The sequence below is a fragment of the Danio rerio genome, chromosome 8 (assembly GCF_049306965.1).
Source record: "Danio rerio strain Tuebingen ecotype United States chromosome 8, GRCz12tu, whole genome shotgun sequence".
NCBI lineage: Eukaryota > Metazoa > Chordata > Actinopteri > Cypriniformes > Danionidae > Danio > Danio rerio.
Window position 1 is genome coordinate 9,888,419 of NC_133183.1, and position 17,933 is coordinate 9,906,351.

The following is a 17,933-nucleotide window of genomic DNA, read 5'->3' on the forward strand; positions in this document are numbered from 1 at the left end:
ACTGCTGCACTCTATAGGATTCTCCAAACATACTAATCACCAAAAATTACCTGATTTATTATAAACATGATGAAAGTTTCAAATAAACTGTCTTTTTCCCCCCATCCAGCTTACTCTGCTGCTGATTTCTTAGTGAATCCTCTAGAATCTCAGAACGCAGATAAAATAAGCATCAAGATTGCAGACCTGGGCAATGCATGCTGGGTGGTGAGTACCGTGGCTCGTTGATGAAATGAATTATGGATCACAGCAGGGGTTTAAACACAAATAGCTGCTCATACGTGCTGTTTACTGATGCTCTTCTCCATATCAGCACAAGCACTTTACTGAGGACATCCAGACGCGTCAGTACAGAGCTCTGGAGGTGCTGATCGGAGCTGAATACGGCCCGCCTGCTGACATATGGAGCACTGCGTGTATGGTACGAACTACTTTAATGCTACTTTTTTTTTTGGTCATTTCTTGTAAGATGTAATGGTAGTAGTGGTGTACTATACTGTCCTCAAAATTACTACAGTTGAAGTCAGAATTATTAGCCCTAAACTCTTTCTTTTCGAAAATATTTGCCAAATGATGATTAACAGAGCAAGGGATTTTTCACAGTATTTCCTATAATATTTTTTCTTCTGGAGAAAACCTTGTTTGTTTTATTTTGGCTAGATTAAAAGCAGTTTAAATTTAAAAAGGTCAATATTATTAGACCCCTTAAGCAATATTTTTTTTCTTATTGTCTACAGCAGTGGTTCTCAAAGTGGGGGTCGGGACCCCCCGAGGGGTCGCGGGGCAATGAAGGGGGGTCGCCTGGTGATTTCCAAAAATCTATTTATTTTTATTAAACCCTAAGAATTAACATATTTTATCCATAACTATACTGAAAATAAAAATAGTTGTTTATAGTTACTATATACTATGTAGTCACTATAGTAGCTTATAGTTACTAGCTCTATTGGATTGCGACCCCTGGGGTAATTACATTATATTAAAGGCAGCAATAGCGTCAGATGCATTTTAATTTTTTAACATCAGGTTATACTTTCTGGCACATTTAAAGCACTGACACAAATTTAATTGGTGTGTCTGCGTCATTGCATGCAGTGTTTCTGTATTTATAACCACCTCAGAGGATATTGGGGGTCGCAAGTCACTGGCATTGTTATTTTGGGGGTCACGGGCTGAAAAGTTTGGGAACCCCTGGTCTACAGAACAAACTGTCATTTTACAGTGACTTGCCTAATTACCCTAAACTGCCTAATTAACCTAATTTGGCAAAAAGGAACTAGATTAAAGTGAAGATTACATCCTGTAAATAAAGGGAAGTGTTGATTTTTGCGTGCTTCTTTAAATGCTAATGAGTTGTTGTTCCCCACCCCTTCTCTGAAAGATAAAAGCGAGTGTGTTATATAATTCAATATCGTCATTAGCTGAAATAAAGAAGTGACAGTGGTATATGTTGTGTCTGTACAGGCGTTTGAGTTGGCGACTGGAGATTATCTGTTCGAGCCTCACTCAGGAGAGGACTACACTCGAGATGAAGGTCAGATCTCCTGCAATGTTACTGCATTAACCAATTGTTTTATTTTATTCTCATACTATTAAGTGACTCTAGCAAATTATGGTTTTGTCAAATAAGTTTTATCGAAGACACATTCGTCCATTCGTTCGGAAAATCTCAGACTTAAATCAATGGAATCCAGCAGTAATTGCACCCCAGGCACAGCACTGTTCAATAGTTTTTCATGATGTTTTTCATCATTCTTCATTTCATTACTGAACATTTTATGTTAATAGTTAGCGTATGCAGTTGTTTTTCACATGTGTATGCTTTTTCTCTTTGCATCACCCTGGTTCACTTAATTCATGAATATACACACGTCACGACTGTTCAATGTTTGGAGTTATGGATTTTATTTATAAAATGGATTCTTATTTTCTTAGTTATATATTAAGTGATACAGTTAAAATAACTTCTATGTTAATAAAGGGTTATTGTTCAAACTATTCCTGACCATATTGAAAACACTTTAAAATAATGGTCCATTAGTTAATGTATTTACTATCAATAGCAAACAATGAATAATACATTTATTGCAGTATTTACTCATTTTTGTTATGGTTAATAAATAAAAACTGAGATTTTTAGTGTTAGTTCTTTTTAACGCACAGTACATTATTAATGGTCAGAAGCATAACTTTGGGTTTTAATAATACATCAGTAAATGTTGAACTATGGTTAACAAGATTGGAGTTCAGGTTAGTAAATATATTAACTAAATGGAATATTAATTTAAAGTGTTAGCCAATTTAACGGTTTAATAACGTTTTTAAAATCAAAAATAAGCAAATAAACTGGACACGTATTAATGTACAGGGGGTGCTTTCTTTTATTTGGACTCATATAATTGAATCCAAAAGCATCTGTGTCATTGTGTTTTGCAGATCACATAGCTCACATCATTGAGCTGTTGGGTGCCATTCCTCCACACTTCGCTCTGTCAGGCAGATACTCCAGAGAATACTTCAACCGGAGAGGTACCAGCTCAGCATGAGAAAAGTCTAAATTATGACTTCAAAAGTTGAAAGTATGAGATTAAACGTGTAAATTATGATTTGGCAAGTTGAAAGTTTGAGATTAAACGTGTAAATTATGATTTGGCAAGTTGAAAGTTTGAGATTAAACGTGTAAATTATGATTTGGCAAGTTGAAAGTTTGAGATTAAACGTGTAAATTATGATTTGGCAAGTTGAAAGTTTGAGATTTAACATCTAAATTATGATTTGGAAAGTTGAAAGTTTGAGATTAAACATCTAAATTATGATTTGGCAAGTTGAAAGTTTGAGATTTAACGTGTAAATTATGATTTGGCAAGTCAAAAGTATGAGATTAAAAGTCTAAATTATCTCTGTATGCTAGTCAGGAACTCTCATCGCTTCACAAAATAATTGAAACCTCAATTCTATGATGTGGAATTTGCATGTTTACTGAAGCGGTTCCAGAGCAATAAATAAAAATGACCACTAGGTGTCACTGTAAAGACGGGTTTCACTACATTGTGAATATTCAACACATTTGCTTCAGTGTTGCATGAAGCCTCGCTCTGCCCAACACTAGTAGTAGGCTTTATTTTCAGTTACTGTCTAAGTAAACCAAAAAAGCTCATTTTCAGATATCAGAGGCTTTTTTTAAATTGTGCATTGAAGAGTATAATTGCACAAACATCATTTATAGAAATGAGTAAAACTGGAGCTTTTAAGTAGTTTCCTGAAAAAAAATTGTTTTTAAATTTAGTATTTAAGAGCTCAACTGCAAATATATGACAACAGAAGAGTCAATCAACCCAGACTATTACAATCTTATTTAGCTCATGTTAATAATATTGCAGGTCAACTTGGTTTTAATTACTCTCTACTGATGTAATTTGTGCCGTTATTTCACTACTTCAGTCTATATTTGATCTGGATTCACAAATGTCCTCCAGAGAGAGCTGGACTATTAATCCACTTCCACTGAAAACAGGCCACCTTCACGTTTGCATGTTGTTGCGTCCTTGAGTTTGCATGAATATACTTTGACCGATCGCTTGTGTGTGTGTGTGTGTGTGTGTGTGGCTCTAGTGACTTTATTGTGGGCTGTAAATGTCCCAGTAATGTAATGTAATGTAATAAATTAATCATTTTTGGATCTTGTGGGGACATTTCATTCTTGCCACCTTGTCAAACTGGGGTATTTGACGCAAATAAGGAGTAGGACTGGTGAGAGTGTTATGGAATTTCATAACGCATGCCAAATGTGTGTGGTCCTTTACTGACCGCAGTGTGTGTGGATCTTGTCGGAAAATATGATGAAAAGTCCTGCATGACGGTAATAGTTTGATCACAGTGTTTACTTCAATAATGCCACTAATATCTGCATACTGCACATGTCTTAATTCACTTTCTATTTAGTTTAGTTTAAAATTTATGTTTAACTAAATAAACAATTAGTAAACACAAGCACATCTTATTGAACATCATTTATTTTCACACCAATTTACGGTTTCTCAAGCAGTTTGTGATGCATTTTGGAGATGAGCCCCTGGTCTAATGCGCCACCTGGCTTGAGAAACCCATTCTCAAAGACACACATATTCTGAATGCCTTCGGCAGAGTTTAAATGAGCCATTTTAATCCAGATTAATTCCGAGATTACAGTGACATTAATCTAGATAAATGTAATCTATGCCCACCTATAATATATATATATTAATTTTTTCAAATTTAGTTACGAGACCTTTTTTTTTTTCAAATTCCTTGTTGTATTTAAAGAAATGGTCTGCAGAATAGAGTGTATGAATAGAGTTATGTTTGGATTTTGCCACATTATTTTAAATGTGGCTCAGAAATAGCTATTAACTTGTTTTTTTTTGTGGGGTTAGTGAAAATTTTGGCAGGGCAAATAAATCTAAACAACTGGCCTGATAGAGCCAGTAGAAAAAATCCTGTGCTGGGCATGGGCTTCAGTCACATGGTCTTCAATAGGGTCCTTTAACTAATTAAAAGTTTTCTTTGGACTTGCCCATTTACAATGATCACATAGTGTCACACCAGAGGATGCGGGATTGTAGTGACAAAATAGAGAGTTCCTATGTTTTTAGAAATTTATGGATGTAAAAAAAAAACAAGTGTCAATTACTAAAATAGCCACTTTTAAAAACAGGCCTGAGGTATTTATTAATAATTTTCTTTGTGTTTGTAGGTGAGCTGAGGCACATCGCTAACCTGAAGCCATGGGGTTTGTTCGAGGTGCTGCTGGAAAAATACGAGTGGCCTCTGGATCAGGCAGCTCAGTTCAGTGATTTCCTGCTCACCATGCTGGAGTTCATCCCGGAGAAGCGAGCCACGGCCGCCCAATGTCTGCAACACCCCTGGATCAACTCCTAACAACCTACGGGACATTTAGTATCCTGAGCACACACTTAGCTAGAACCTCAACCCTGTGTCGTTCTTTGTTTTTATATATATCTATATATTTAAAGAAGCTCTGACCTCTGGAGAGATGATTATGTCTGTAGTCTGTCGCGTTTTCATTGTACGGTCATTTCATTGTGTAGAGGGTCACATATTTATATGTTAAAATAGTGCCTTGACATGCCATCTGCAAAACATGAAGACAGGAAAGAAAAAGAGGAAAAATAAAAGTCCCTCACCTTTTTATATTTGTCTGCCAATTTGTGTGAGGAATGCTTGTTTGTGAACATACAGAACACTGTATGAATACTTGACTGATTCAATAAAGACTTAAGAGCTTAAGAGAATAAATGATCACTTTCAAACACAAAAGTCATGATGTGGATTTATTTTGTGTATATAATTATTATTTTTTTGTTTCCATATACAGCTGTAGAAAAAAAAAAGATCACTTTATTATGTTATGGCACATATTTTGGAAATCTGTATATATTAGGGATGTGATGAGTTCTCAGGCTACGAGATCTTGCAACACTTATTCGATTTCTTGTGGAGGTGAAAAGTTGTCTCGTGAGTTGTGAGGTTATGATAATGTGTAAGCGTGATTTAAGCACTAAGCACAGGATTGTGTTTGAACCGCACAAAGTGCGTTGCACACTTGACACGCTGGCCTCGGAGTTGAGTTTGCTTGGGAGGGTGAGTGCGAAGTAACTGCTTTTTACTTAACCGGAGTTCAAAGGTTGCCGCGTCCAAAAGCAGAGGCTTCTACAACTGCAGCAACACACATTAACCACAACTCATAACAAGCGATGGAATTGCACTGTAGATATGCTTAATTTCATTAGTGTTTATGACTATTATGGCTTTAAGACACATTCAGTATTCATATTTCAGTCGCATTACTGAAGTGTAGTCGACACGTAAACGATGTAATCAAACTATTACTGTTGTATAGGACTGTTAGCGACAATAATACTGAACGTGGAACTGCTTTTAAAACCAAAAATTAAAGACGAAAAATTACACACCTTTTTATTTTTTTTAAGTTCGATTTGTTTGAAGGAATGCGATTCTCAGACGCCCTTTCAGCTGCAACCCAGTACTGGGTAACACCCATACACTTTCACATGCACACACATACACTACGACCAATTTAGTTTATTCAATACACCATTACCACATGTCTTTGGACTTGTGGAGGAAACCAGGAGTACCCAGAGGAAACCCACACTAACATGAAATGCCAGAGATGCCAACTGACCCAGCCCGGGCTCGAACCAGCGATCTGCTTGCTGTAAGACAATTGTGCACCATCGAGCTGCCCAATTTTCCATTCATATAATAGCAAAATATTTAGCAGTGTTTTCATGTCCTTTACTGTATAGAATTGATTAAAATAAAAGTTAAATCACATTCATAACAAGTTGATTTTAAAATAGCACCAGAACAGTTTTGCAATTTGTGATTTTTTTTGCAGTTGAATATAATATTTACCATTCATATATTTCATCATTGAAGATTTCTTAAAAACACTAAAAATGTTGTCTTATGGAGTAAGTGTCTCATCACACCCTAATATATATATTTAATTTTTTTTATAAACTACAGATGTCCATATACAGCTCTAGGGGGGGATAATAATGCGAGACCACTATATAATCAGTTCTGCTACATATCATCCATTGAAAAAAAGTCATCAATAATACTTATTCATCTATTATACTAATGCTATTCCTTCCTAATTTAATAGACAAGAAATAAAAACTATTTACAAAAACTCCAAAAATGTAAATACTATATAATAACAATTTAACCATTTCACCATAACATGTAATAAGGTACATTTTTATAAATTACCGATAACCTGCTAAAATCTTAAAATAAGAATATTAGTTATGGGGAAACATTTGAGTAAAACTATTTCAGTTTTCTTCTATTACACTATTTCTTCCGTATTTAAAGCATTTTGTTGCATTTAATAAATCAAACAATAAAATAATTTTAGACAACACAATATCAATGTTTCAACTTGAGAAAAATGCAATATTTCCTGAAATAACCCTGATTTTCAATTGCAACAAATGAAGACAGACAATATTTTTATTTAAAATGTGGAAGAAATGATGATGTTAATCATTTAACAAGCTCTGTAACTGCAGTTTTTTCTCTTGGTGTGCCTGTTAAACAGCATATTCACCACTGCTGCTGTGATTCTATAGTTCCACAAGGGGGCGACAGAGGAGCAGGCATTGACCTACCGCTTATAAATAAATGCATTCAGATGAAGTCAAACAGAGAAACTGTGATAAATGATTCGACCATAAACATTTAAATGCATGAATGTATATGCACCTGAATTTCCCTGGACAACATCCAATCTGTGTTCCAGAGACAGGACTTCATAAGGTTGCCTGAGGAGATCCTACCATTTTATATCAGTGGCTGAAAAAGCAGAAAAGTCCAAAGTAGAAGTGACACAAGCCCTTAAAATGTCTTTAAATGTCATGAATGCAGGAAGTGAGAGATTGGTCACTTTTTTCTGCGCACGACTGTCCATCCGTCATCTTCCTCCTCCTCATGATGAAGATCATTCACTGCTGTACTGCTGACTGAAGCCACTGCTGATCCTCCTTCACAATCCATAGCCTGAGGAAAACAACATTGTTCTTAAAGGGCACATAGTTTACCCCTTTTTTATGATTTAATATTAATATTATGGTTTATATCTGTGTGCCAGTTTAGGTTCGGTTCAACACACAGTTCAGATGTTTTTATTATAATGTGTTAAAAAGTGTCATGTTGTGGGCGTTTACAGTTTTAGGGGCGTGTTGCTTCATATGAAAATTAGTTTCGGCTTCCCACCCAACTTAACAAGGGGGCGGAGCCAAAAGCTCCCACGCTCTGTGTTTGCAACAGACAGGCTGACAGACAGAGAGAGAGAAGCAAAGCTTAGCTAGGATCAGCATTCAGCCGTACATGTACGAGTAGGACTGACCAAGCAGATGGTACAAAATCATTTGTTTGTATAGTCTCTGTGTACAAGTGCCGAGCTTGTACACCGAGACTGATAACCAGACACACGGAATTAACCTTGATTGAGGCAATGACTGCGCCACGACACAGCACACCAGACACTCTCAGTGGCGTGGCAGAAACATGTCTCGAATCGAAACACACCACGCATTCGAGAACTCCAAACACAGGCCTCCACCAGGGCAACTACAACGGCGCCGCCAACCCAAAGCTCCGCCGCGTGCACCCCGACCGAAACCCACGCCCAGAACTCCGAAATGCACGGCGCCACGCAAATGGTACAAGCAATAATTCCGATTAGAGCGATAATGTGGAGAATATTGATCTTGTGTTGAGCCCAATGAGCTTTTCATCTAAAAATAGAGCAAGGGTGTTCCTTTAGTGACATCGCTTTGACTTACACACTGAAAATGGCGGATGTGAAACAAGAAACTGAGGATATGATCGTGACGCGAGGCTGACAATCAATATTGGTGGACGGGGGGACCGCTCTCCTACGTAAAGTTGCAGTCGGTCTAAAAACCGCTCCAATTGGTCAATCGTTTTTATGTAGTTAAATTGAAAAAAAAAAAGGACTGTGTGTGTTTATATTACCCCAATAGGACAGTCTAAACACTATACACACATACGTCCGTCCAAACAGCTTGAAAAGTAGATTTTTCACCATAGGTGCCCTTTAAATCACAGCAAAGTAGAACAGTGTTTCCCAACCCTGTTCCTGAAGGCACACCAACAGTACACATTTTCAACCTTTTCCTAATCAAACACACCTGAATCAGCTCATTGGAACATTAGAAGAGACTCCAAAATCTCAAATGAATGGATCAGATGAGGGAGACATTCAGTATGCTGTTGGTGTGCCTCAAGGAACAGGGTTGGGGAAACTACAGTAACGCCTGACCTAAGACAGGACAAACAGTGGCCTTCATTTAAAAATATTACTGTTATGTTGATGTAGACTTTTAAAGTGTAGATGTATAAGTGACATGCATATAAATCGATACATATATAAATAAAAAGTCTTTATATTCTACATAGAAATTGTCTAAAACACTGAAAAATGTATGATTGTTTTTTTTCTGAACACATATACACTGCACCTCTTCCTCATCATCATCATCATCATCATCCTGAGGTGTTTGTGCAGGAGTGGCTTTAGCTCTTCCGCTGCTTGTCTTCTTCTGTTTCAGTTTAAGGATCTGCTCTCTGACCTCCGCCAATCTGCCCTGCTCACACTGCTGGAACATCCCACACACCTGCTGCGCCACCTGACACACACAAAGAAACACACACATTTAATCATCCATGAGTTTCTATTCAGAGACAAATAAAAATGAGGACACGAAGTGATCAAATCAACAAAACAAAAATGCATACAAAACATGAACATGATCACTTGCGAAATAATTAAGTCCTTTCACAGGAGCGTTTATAATTGTGTCTTTAACGGGATAGAACAACAGATAGAATTATAGATAGAACGAGCTAAATAGAACACGCTAGATAGAGCAAGACTGATAGAACGAGACCAATAGAGCAAGACTGATAGAATAAGACTGATAGACTGATACAGAAATAAAATGATATAGATAGAATGATATAGAATGAGATAGATGGAATATTTATATACATAAATAGAACAATATATAGATGGACCGATAGAATGATAGATTTATAGAACAATTGATATATAGATAGAATGATATACAGTTGAACTCAGAATTATTAGCCCCCCTGACTTATTAAACCGCTTGTTTATGTTTTCCCCAAATTCTGTTTAACGGAGAGATTTTTTCAACATTTCTAAACATAATAATTTAATAACACATTTGTAATAATGTATTTATTTTATCTTTGCCAAGATGACAGTAAATAATATTTGACTAGATCTTTTTCAAGACACTTTCATACAGCTTAAAGTGACTTTTAAAGGCTTAACTAGGTTAATTAGGTTAACTAGGCAGGTTAGGGTAATTAGGCAAGTTATTGTATAACGGTGGTTTGTTCTGTAGGCAATCGAGAAAAAGTCTAGCTTAAAGGGGCTAATAATATTACCCCTAAAATGGTGTTTAATAAATTAAAAACAGCTTTTATTTTAGCCGAAATAAAACAAATGAGACTTTCTCCAGAAGAAAAAATATTATCAGACATACTGTGAAAATGTCCTTGCTCTGTTAAACATCATTTGAAAATTATTTTAAAAAAAGAAGAAAAAAAATTGAAGGGGGCTGATAATTCTGACTTCAACTGTAGATGTATAAATAGAATGATAGATCGATAAAACAATAGATACAGAGAATGATATATAGAATAACATAGACATATGAATAGACTTATAGATATAACGTTATAGATCTATCAAAGGATAGAACGATAGACTAAAACAACAGAGCAATAGATAAAACGATAGCTAGAATGATAGATATACAGATGGAACGACATAGCTCTGCAGAGAAAACAATAGAACGATAGACAGAATGAAAAATGAGGATAGAACGATAAGATAGAACAATAATAGAATGATCGACAGATAGAATAATAAATATATAGAACAACAGATAAAATGATAGACAGAATGAAAGATCGATAGATCAATAAAACGATGGATAGATGGATGGATGGATAGAGATAGAGACATAGCTATGTCTATGTAAGATTGATAGAACAATAGACAGAATGACAGATATATGGATAGAACAACAGATAGAATGACATGGATATATAGACAGAATAATAGACAGAATGTTAGATGGATCAAAACAATAAATTAATCAAACAATGGATAGAATAATAGATAGAATAAAAAAGATATATAGAACAATGGATAGATGTATAGATAGAACAACAGATAGTATGATATAAATAGATAAAATATAGAAAGGAAGGTAGATGATAATAATCTCTCACACACACACACACACACACACACACACACACACACACACACACACACACACACACACACACACACACACACACACACACACACACACACACACACACACACACACACACACACACACACACACACACACACACACACACCTCCAGCTAGCTTTCATTCAGATCTCTCATGTCAAGACCAAAAGACAACAGACCTGAGGCAGACTGCCATCATCCACCACTGTGTTGAACTCATTGTTCATGAGCTCAGAGATAAAGTCCTCCACCTCATCCTGCTGGAGATCACCTGTGGACACAAACAGACCATCTGTCAGCTCTTAAAGAGACAATTCACTAAAATAGAACAATTTACACACCCTCACCAGCTCACACTCGAGTGGCTTCAAAAGATATTTTGAAGAGTCCTGAAAACCATTGACACCCAGAGTACGAAAAAACACTGGGATAGTCAGTGGTTACTGGTTTCAAACATTCTTCAAAATAACTTATTTTGTGTTTAACGCAATAAAAAAATCAAACTGGTTTGGAACAAGTGAAGGGTGAGAAAATTATGACAGAATGTTCAGTCGTGGGTTTCTTGGCGGTTGCTAAGGTGTTGAGTGCAGCGCTCTGACCGTTGTCGGTGAAGTATTGCTGCAGCGCGTCCACCATCCACTCCGCCTTCTGCTGACTGAACGCTCCACCGAAGCCGTTGTCCACCGCTATCTAATAACAAAACACATTATTTACTGTGTGTGTATATATGTATGTATATATATATATATATATATATATATATATATATATATATATATATATATATATATATATATATGTATGTATATATATATATATATATATATATATATATACATATATGTATATATATATATGTATATATATATATATGTATGTATATATATATATATATATATATGTGTATATATATATATATATATATATATATATGTGTATATATATATATGTATATATATGTATATATATATATATATACACATATATATATATATATACATATATATATATATATACACATATATATGTATATATATATATATATATATGTATATATATATATATATATATATATATATATATATATATATATATATATATATATATATATATGTATGTATATGTATATATACACGAGCAGCTGAAAGAAATATCGCGACACAGACATGTTTACACTGTGAAGCGCATCCTGATATCAGTCTGCTTGCCGATTCATATCAGACTGAAGCTTACGTAATAGATTTTGCAGACATGGTATCATATGATATGTATTTCCGATCACAAATGCTATTAGTTTACTAACTTGCAGCACCGGCCAAGTTTCCAAAACAGCCCGAACTGCTTCACTGAACACCTCACGTGTGGACGATGAGAGCGGCGCCATCTTGAAAACCAGCATACCCGAAGGGTCGATCGCAGATTTCAAGAGATTCCCTAGGCAAAAGAATCGATCACAGAAACCGCCAAAGCACCTTCTTTTCATCCGCATTTACATTTTTCTTTTCAAAATTGCACATATTTTTCAATATTATAAAGTGGTTATTATGTAAGATTATAAACTCAGCATTGTGACTCTAAATACATTATAGGACAGCATTGGTTTAGTGCTGTTGTTTTATTATTTTGCTATTTTCATTGAGGTGTTTTAGCCTATTTTGGTATTGCATAACTATCAGGAACAAACATACAACACAATATAAAAGATGAAACAAAAAAACTAATTTAATAATCGTAAAAAAATATTTATAGATAAATATATAATAATGAATAAAAATAACTAATTAAAATGAATACACAAAGCATAGTGTACAGAAATTCTACATCCAATGATTTTAAAAACTGACAGGGGAATCAAACAAGTGTTATAATAGTTAATACATATCTCAGATTTTTTTGCTTTTCAATCATTTCACAGAAATAAAGTCAAACTAGATACAGAAAACTGTTAATGTGGGAGATGATTTAGCCAATTCCTGTTTGTGTATGTACAATTTTGCCAATAAAATAGAGATTAAAACTAAATTCAAGACTTCTGTTGGATCTGTTTTCTTAAAAATAATAAGTTTAGTCATTTTAAAAATATATTAAAAATATAAAAATTACATACAAAAATATATTTGGCTAGATCCTTTCAGAAATAATGTTAGTATATGTATCAAATATTGTACAATTACTTTAAAAGATTTTGGTTTTTTAATGATAAATGTGTTGTTTAAAAGTTAGGCGTTTGTTTTTTAAGTTTTATAAAGCTAAGGTTTTATAAAGGTTTTAAGGCAGGGGTCACCACTCCCGGTGTAGCAGTCGATTCTGTTCCCTTCTGGATTTCCAGTTCCCCCTCTACAAAGGGTGTTCGTACAGCTTTTGCAGACACCTAAACACAACTGGGTGTACAGAAAGCAGACTAGTGGTTCTAAAAGTACATATTTTTTCTGAACTTGAAAATGAAAAGGACTAATATAACTGTAGGCCTTCACGCAATATTGAACTAGGGTGCATAAACTCAAACATTTAAAAAAAAAGTTAATAATACTAACAAGAACCAAAAAAAAATACTTCATGGGAGAGTTAGATTCATTTTATTAAGCTACTTTGGCATTGCAAGACATGAAAGCAATGTCCATTTTGGCTTTCCGTACACCTAGTTGTGTTGGGGTTGTGTCTGCAGACTCTGTTAGCGGACTTGCTTTGTAGAGGGGGAACCAGAATCGACTGCTACACTGGTCTTGGATGGCCAGTGTCCCTCCAGAGTTTAGCTCCAACTTGCCTCAACACACCTGCCTGGATGTTTCGAGCATACGTAGTAAGAGCTCGATTAGCTTGTTCAGGTGTGCTTGATTAGAGTTGGAGCTAAAATCTGCAGGACACCGGCCCTCCAGGAATAAGTGTGATGACACCTGCCGTTTTAAGGGTTCAATTTCATTAGGCAGATTTTGAAATGGAGTCAAGTAATTAATTACTTATTGAGTAAATAAGTTACATTTTAGATAAGCTAGAAAAGTAATTTAAATACAATTTAAACCATATAATTAGTAATTACTTTTTGAAGTAACTTAATTAAACTGGTCAGGCGAGAGCAATTGGGTAAAAGCTAAACTTTTTTTGATTTTCCCATTTCAGCCACAAACTAATTGTGATGCGCACTTACATTTAGTAATGCTTTTTATTTCAAAAGGCCACATATTGATCAAGATCATAAAGCAAACTGAATAAAAGCAGCTTTTTGAATTTAATGTAAATACTTTTTAATGGCCGTGAAGTAAGATTTAATCCAAATGTAGAAGCTATTATCATTCTGACCCTCATCACATTGAGGAAAAGTTGGCTTTATATTTGCACATTTGTTCATTTTAATGGCTCCTATATTGTTTACCATGCTACTTTGAATATTTAGCCTGAAATTGCATCCAAGTATGACTGTAAACAATGTTGTACTTAGATGGTCATTGGCTGTTTACATGTTTGTTTGTTTTTGCCAATATATAATTAGCAATGTTTTTTTCTGAAATTAGATTATTATTAAGGAGAAAGTCTGAATGTGTGAATATAAAACCAACTTTATCTCAATCCTCATCACTACACCCCCAGAACACACATCAGCCGCTCAGAGGGAAACTGAACTGGACCCCGGCTTACAGTCACCCACCAATCGAAGCTTCACCACTGAACTCCACTTAAGAGTGAGAGATGTTTGGGCAGGTATTGACCATGGAAAAAGTGACTGAGCTGAGCCAGAACATCACCCCACCTGACGCCGATGGTCATTCTCATGGATATGGTGTGAGGGAACAACTCATCAATATCCAAACAGAGACTCTGTGAATAATGAACAAACAGACCAGTCCATCACATGCTGGGAGTGTGGTCCTCATAAAATGTTCTATCTATTATTGCTGTTAATTGTTTTTGATTACTATATTACTTATATATTTTGGTAAAGTTGGTTTTACATTCGCACATTCAGACTTTCCCATTAATAATAGAGATTCAGAACAGCATTCCCTGAAAACTCTAAATATTGAAATTATATCAACAACCAACTACTATCGAAGTACAACATTGCTCACAGTCAATTTAATAGTGCTAATGATGTTTTTGAAGTCATAATTGCATGAGATTTCACAACCAATATTTAAAGTAGCATGACAAACAATTAGGGATATATATATATATATATATATATATATATATATATATATATATATATATATATATTTTTTTTTTTTTTTTTTTTTTTGTGGTTTGTTTTATTATTATTATTTATATTTATTATGAGTTAAAGGATTTGGTTGCCACCATATTTTTTCCAATATAGGCCCAACCACACCTCTTTACAAAATGCAACTACATTTTCTCATTTTTAATTGCACAGTGAAAGGGGAACGTGGTTACAGTACCCCATTGTAGTTATTTTAGGTCGTTATGCATTTGTAATTAAGTAAATTTGTATAATTGTTTATTTCAGAATATTTTGGTAGAACAATTATGTTTGCCAATTTACACCAACACAAACTGAATAAAACATACAATTATATAGCCTACACTGATACTGCCTGATTATTTATTTAGTGAAAAGTGTGGGCAATTGGAACTGTTTGTAGGCATTTATCAGTGTCACTAAACCAGGATAAGGCTTGTGGATTACTGTAGGCCTTAAAAAGGCTTAAAAAAATTTAAACATATCGAACCTAAATTTTAAGCAGCAGCATTACCCGTTAGCTAACGATTAAAAATTTAAACCAATGACCTTTAAAGCTTTCATTTTAAACAAATCTAGACTCAAGAATATTAAACTCTAACATAAAAATTCATCATTAATAACCCGTATACATCACTTTTAATCTAGCAATTTGCTGTCTAGCAAACTCTTATGAAACACTTAATGCTTTATTTATCCAATTTTAATACCTTGTTTGAAACGCACACTTACTGTTTCGTCGCAGGTTGTTTCTTTAATCCTTGTTTGGGTCGAGGTTCCTGTGAATGAGTGTGTCCCCCATCTCTGCGGTCACTGGCAAAAGCTTGAAAGAGGGAGCAGTAGACATTTATGCCTCCCGCTTCAGCGGGACGATACCAACTCAGAGCAAATCACGGGGGAGGACCGATGTGGTAAAGCTTAATGGTTACTTGTTTTATTTACCTATATTATTGATAATTACTCTTTTATGTTTGTTATAGTATTTATATAATAATATGTATCAACATTTTAATTTGTTTAGTTGTACATATTTGTTTGAATCAAATGCTCATTTGTATGTTTTTCACCTATGTCGCGTAAATTAGTAGTTAGGCTCAGCCTGCGTCGATGTGTTTTTGTTTATGTCTGTAATTCAATATAAAACGCGTTTTACGTATTTGTATTTGTTTACTATATAAAGCGTGGATTGGATTACAATATATTACATCGAGAGAGTAAATCGTTGTCATAGATCACATTTAAAAAAAAGCGGTAGCAGCTAGCAGGTAGTGGTGGGCAAAGCGAGGCTTCGTGCAACACTGAAACAGTCGAAGCAAATGTTCGAAGCTTCGAAACGTTTCGAAACCCCACTCTACAGTGACACCTAGTGGTCATTTTTTTATGTATTGCACTGAAACAGCTTCGGCAAAGAACAGTTGAGCCAATTGAGGCATTAAAGTCTACTTTGCATACTTCAGTCTTCAAGTAATATAGTGGAGTGGTGAAGGTGTTTGACTACCATGCAACGATAGTGGGTTCGATTCCAGGTTGACAATGTTTTGAAATGCTTTAATACCAGTTGGTTATGCATTGCTCTTGTATCGTTTTGTTTCAACATTGGACATATCCGAATAAACAATTTGTGAATAAATATGTCTTGTTTTGGTCTTAAAACAGAGATCTAATGCTCAGTACCGCCGCTTAATAATAAAAAGGTATTGTTTTTCTTTGAGGTCATCATATTGTTTACAGTCAATGAAATAGTGCTAATGGTGCTAAATTTCACCTCAATTGCTATAAGCTACCTATATCATCATTTGTATGCTCAGTGCTTTTTTAATTACCTAAATTAAGTAAAACATCTCTTTAGTAAAGTACTTTTAGCATTCAAAAGTAAAATTTAAGCATATAAAACATATTTTCACATTAAACAAAAATTTTGTCTTGTTAAAATGCCAAGTTTTAGGGTTAACAACTTTATTAATCCCTCTAGGGGCAATTCAATTTGGGCAGTAGCATCACGATACAACAAACACATAGAGATAAATCACTTACAAACAATATTAAAAAAACACAATCCAGCATGCCTCATAATAACTTCATAAACACAAAAAACAACAATAATAAAGCACCCATACATTAAAAATGTAAGACTTGCTAAAATGTAAGGTTGTAGCAAGTCTTAAAGTGGCTAATAACTAGGCCCACATGGAAACTGCACGTGCAGAATTCTGCAGATTTCCGCCGATTTTTAGCCCATCATTAATTCTGTTTATTTACTTGAGTAAATGTGTGTAAATCTATATTTATTCATTTTTTAAAATTGATTACAGTAATAATATTGACTAATAAGAAAATGTTCATCTGATTTATGTACAATACAGTTTGTAAAGTAATATTTTCTGTCTTTTAGGAGAGATATTATATAAGAGACTGGCTTTGTTAACCAAATAAAGTGGATCTAATTTAATTTGCATTTTAAACATTAATTATTAAATAATTAAATAATTTTTTATTTCACATGTTAAGGTTTTAGTTATGATACTCCCAAAATAATTCCACAGAAATCCACAGATTTTTAGCAAAATTCTTCGCAGAAATACCAAAAAACGTCTGCAGATTCCGTCTGGCCCTATTCATAACCTTGGAAAATGACTACAGTGGCTGGTGAGCAAAAACTTCATTCATTCATTTTCAACTGCTTTTCCGAGGCCGGGTGGTGGGGGCAGCAACCTTTGGAGAGAACTTCCCTCTCCCTACTGTTCCCTGGCCAGCCGAAAGACATAGCCCCTCCAGCGTGTCTTGGGTCTTCCCTGAGGCCCCCTCCCTGTGGGACATGCCTGGAACACCTCCCTAGGTAGGC

The 17,933-nt window shown here is 34.8% G+C and overlaps 2 protein-coding genes across 6 annotated transcripts in view; one reads left to right on the forward strand and one right to left on the reverse strand.

Annotated features, from left to right (window-relative positions):
• srpk3 (SRSF protein kinase 3) overlaps positions 1-5,316 on the forward strand; it is a 49,477-nt gene extending 44,161 nt beyond the window's left edge. For all 3 annotated transcript variants that reach the window (XR_012384088.1, XM_689881.11, XM_073910061.1), the window contains 5 exons: positions 110-207; positions 314-421; positions 1,465-1,534; positions 2,437-2,529; positions 4,733-5,316. Coding sequence is in view for 2 of the 3 variants with exons in the window: in XM_689881.11 (XP_694973.8) it covers positions 110-207; positions 314-421; positions 1,465-1,534; positions 2,437-2,529; positions 4,733-4,917 (554 nt within the window). In the remaining variant the exon portion in view is untranslated. The remainder of the gene's footprint in view (positions 1-109; positions 208-313; positions 422-1,464; positions 1,535-2,436; positions 2,530-4,732) is intronic.
• Positions 5,317-7,026: 1,710 nt separating this feature from the next.
• On the reverse strand, positions 7,027-15,909 carry tsr2 (TSR2 ribosome maturation factor). Of its 3 annotated transcripts, none has more exons than XM_073909118.1 (6): positions 15,824-15,909; positions 11,496-11,586; positions 11,076-11,167; positions 9,078-9,245; positions 7,478-7,590; positions 7,027-7,386 (listed from the first exon to the last, which is right to left on the reverse strand). In XM_073909118.1, the coding sequence occupies exons 2-6, from the start codon at positions 11,530-11,532 to the stop codon at positions 7,380-7,382; spliced, it is 417 nt and encodes a 138-aa protein (XP_073765219.1). In that variant the 5' UTR covers positions 11,533-11,586; positions 15,824-15,909; the 3' UTR covers positions 7,027-7,379.
• Positions 15,910-17,933: the final 2,024 nt, after the last annotated feature.

Bases quoted from the DNA above. Each gene is read 5' to 3' on its own strand.
- tsr2 (XM_073909117.1), bottom strand. From the start codon at position 12,280: ATGGCGCCGCTCTCATCGTCCACACGTGAGGTGTTCAGTGAAGCAGTT. The intron at 11,168-11,495 runs GTCAGAGCGCTG...TTGTGTCCACAG, and splicing joins GCAATACTTCACCGACAACG to GTGATCTCCAGCAGGATGAG. The intron at 9,246-11,075 runs GTCTGTTGTCTT...TGTGTGTGTCAG, and splicing joins ATGATGGCAGTCTGCCTCAG to GTGGCGCAGCAGGTGTGTGG.